Raw genomic sequence first — 2,655 nt, 5'->3', positions numbered from 1 at the left:
ACGGTGTACATTACGGTGTTCATATGGATTACATTACGGTGTTCATATGGTGTACATTAGTTATATTCAGTAAAATTCGATAACAATATTCTGTTACAATTTTTGTTCAATTTCGTTGCCTTCCTTAACTTTAAAAGTCCTGAAAAAATGGAATGCAACGTACTCGCCATCTAAAAATTTAAAAATTTTTCTATAAATTTCAAGAGTAATATTCTGTTACAATTTGTGTTCACTTTCGATGCCTCCCTTAACTTTAAAAGTCCTGAAAGAATAGAATCCAACGTACTCGCCATCTAAAAATTTAAATAATTTAAAATTATTNAATATTACCCGGTTTTAAAATATATTATTTCTTACCATATAAAAAATATAGACATAATTTATTATATTTTACCATGTAAGAAGTTATTATAACTTTACCAACTCTTCATGGATAAAATTGTAGTCTATACCTTGAGTTTCTGTTCCAATTTGAGACTGCAATCTGCGAGTTGACGAATATCTTGAAAACCATTCTGCATCTAAAAAGTAAGATATTAGCTTTCGAAAAAAAAAAAAATGACATTGCTAACACGAATACTTACCGAAAATGCGAAACAAGAGAGTAAACAACCCAGAATTGTAAACACGAAGGTAAAAACTATGGACTCTAGTAAGGAGACTAAACGCATTGAATCATTCACATCTGCAAATAGGTATGTGTAAAAGTAGAAGCTAATTATCCACATAACAGAAAAGTACAGAACGAAAAATGGATAACTAAGTTTAGTGTTAAATTGATTGATGAATATCCATAATTCTTGTTGTCGAAGCATCAATTTTTTCAATTCATTAGGAATATTCTTGTGAATATTCTTAGGAATATTCTGTTTGAACGACAGTTCAAACAGTACATGTTCAAATTCTTTATACGCGATTAACAACAATAAAGCTACTAACAATAAACCAAATGCAAATCCTCCATTTATAGGTATGACACCTAGAACATACAGAATAGTGCATAATAGTGCTTCTCCTTCAAATTTCTTCTTTCTTTCGACTCCGGGATAATAAACATATACATTCAAAAATTGAAAGGCAATAATAACCATTATTGTACAAAAAACTGTCAACAAGGAAATTGTTCTAAGTAAAGAATTTTTTTCTTCTATCATCTTTTGTTGAAAGTATTCATTTTTTAAATCAATTTCTAAATCGAGTTTGTTGTCATTTTTCGAAAGAAAAGTTAAGCATATGGAATAAGTTAAGTACATTATTGCGTAAACCGTTGTTAATAGTACAGGCTCATTGGTTATATAATCAAGCCACCCTTCGCAAATTGCGTATTTATTCAATATCGGTATTATCTGCCAGAATAACAATAAAGTCCATATCCATAAAGCATATTTTATGAATTTGACATAATTATTTTTTAATTTAATCATTTTTAGAGTAAATATTTCTTTCCTGCACCTACATATTTTAAAAATATCGAAGCCAAAGGGGATAGCCATCCTTAGGCAAGGTTCTAAGAAACAAGTTAAACAAATTGTTTCTTGTAAATTAGAATACATTTTTCCTGTTGTTTCTTACAAATTATTAGAAATATTTAAATAATCAATTCATATTTGCATAAATTATATCATCAGTAAACATTTTATAATAATGTATATAAATTAAATATTAATAGTACTTGCGTGAAAATGCATAAATTGCGAAAGTTCATGATAAATTAATTAATTATATAGCCAGTTATTTTATCAAATAATCGATGTTATTTCAATACTTTCTCTATGAAATTTCATTTTTCGTTTCGATTAAATTGGGGTTCTTTGCAAATTGGGATTAAATTGGGGTTTCGATTAAATTGGAATTCTTTGCAGAAATTTCATGCTGAGAATTTAATAAGTTTTTTTTTTTTTACTAAAAAGCCAAAAAATGCAAGCTGAAAAATAAAAGTAAAATAAACATCAGTAATATGCGATAGTCATCAATAAATATATTAATATATTAATTTAATGAAATATCATTTTTTATAAACATTATAGTATTTCAGTATGAAAATCAAGTTATTCTTTTCGTTACTTACGTTAGTTTCTATTAAAACTCTTAATTAATATTTTATTAACTAACATGGGTTGTCGACACCTTTAAGTTAGCAGGTCGATAATGAATTAGTAATACATAAAAGGGAACTTAATGAAAATAAAACGGCTTCTTTTTTAAATATTTTAGCAAATTATAGTAAAAATATATATATATATTGATATTCATTTGTTGTATGAAGCCATTTATATCTAGTTTTGTTTTTCATATAATAAAGATTTCTTCCACATACCTGAGAGTGTGGGCCAGCCATCGTGGCAACAATTAGAGTTACATTGTTATCTTTAATAAATTAAAAGTTTGAAATGATGACTTTCTTCGTAAAGACACAAATGTTGTGCATTTTAGTAGTGTTTTCATCTGTTATTCTGATATTCATATGCTTAAAATTGACTTATAGTTATAAACATGTACATTATCGTAACTTCAAGTGAATTTTCATATTTCTGTTTAGACAGTTGATGTCTTCTAAGATGTTTGCTTTATTGATTTATGCATTTCTGCTTGCAAATAATATTGAAAATTCAATGCACAACAAATTAATAACGGTTAGATATTATTATAAAATAA

At 26.7% G+C, this 2,655-nt stretch overlaps 1 protein-coding gene across 1 annotated transcript; it reads right to left on the bottom strand.

The window, feature by feature from the left end:
• Positions 1-93: 93 nt before the first annotated feature.
• LOC111618232 lies at positions 94-1,253 on the bottom strand. Its single transcript, XM_023359716.1, has 4 exons — positions 585-1,253; positions 453-521; positions 287-293; positions 94-170 (listed from the first exon to the last, which is right to left on the bottom strand). The coding sequence occupies exons 1-4, from the start codon at positions 1,251-1,253 to the stop codon at positions 94-96; spliced, it is 822 nt and encodes a 273-aa protein (XP_023215484.1).
• Positions 1,254-2,655: the final 1,402 nt, after the last annotated feature.

This window comes from Centruroides sculpturatus, unplaced genomic scaffold, assembly GCF_000671375.1.
Source record: "Centruroides sculpturatus isolate CEXI.00-Female unplaced genomic scaffold, Cexi_2.0 scaffold205, whole genome shotgun sequence".
NCBI lineage: Eukaryota > Metazoa > Arthropoda > Arachnida > Scorpiones > Buthidae > Centruroides > Centruroides sculpturatus.
The sequence above is the reverse complement of the archived record's forward strand: the minus strand, read 5'-3'. Positions and strand labels throughout refer to the sequence as shown.

Excerpts from the sequence above, each read along its gene's own strand:
- LOC111618232 (XM_023359716.1), bottom strand. The coding sequence starts at position 1,253 with ATGTACTTAACTTATTCCATATGCTTAACTTTTCTTTCGAAAAATGAC. Across the intron at positions 522-584 it reads TCTCTTGTTTCGCATTTTCG|ATGCAGAATGGTTTTCAAGA; the intron begins GTAAGTATTCGT and ends CTTACTTTTTAG.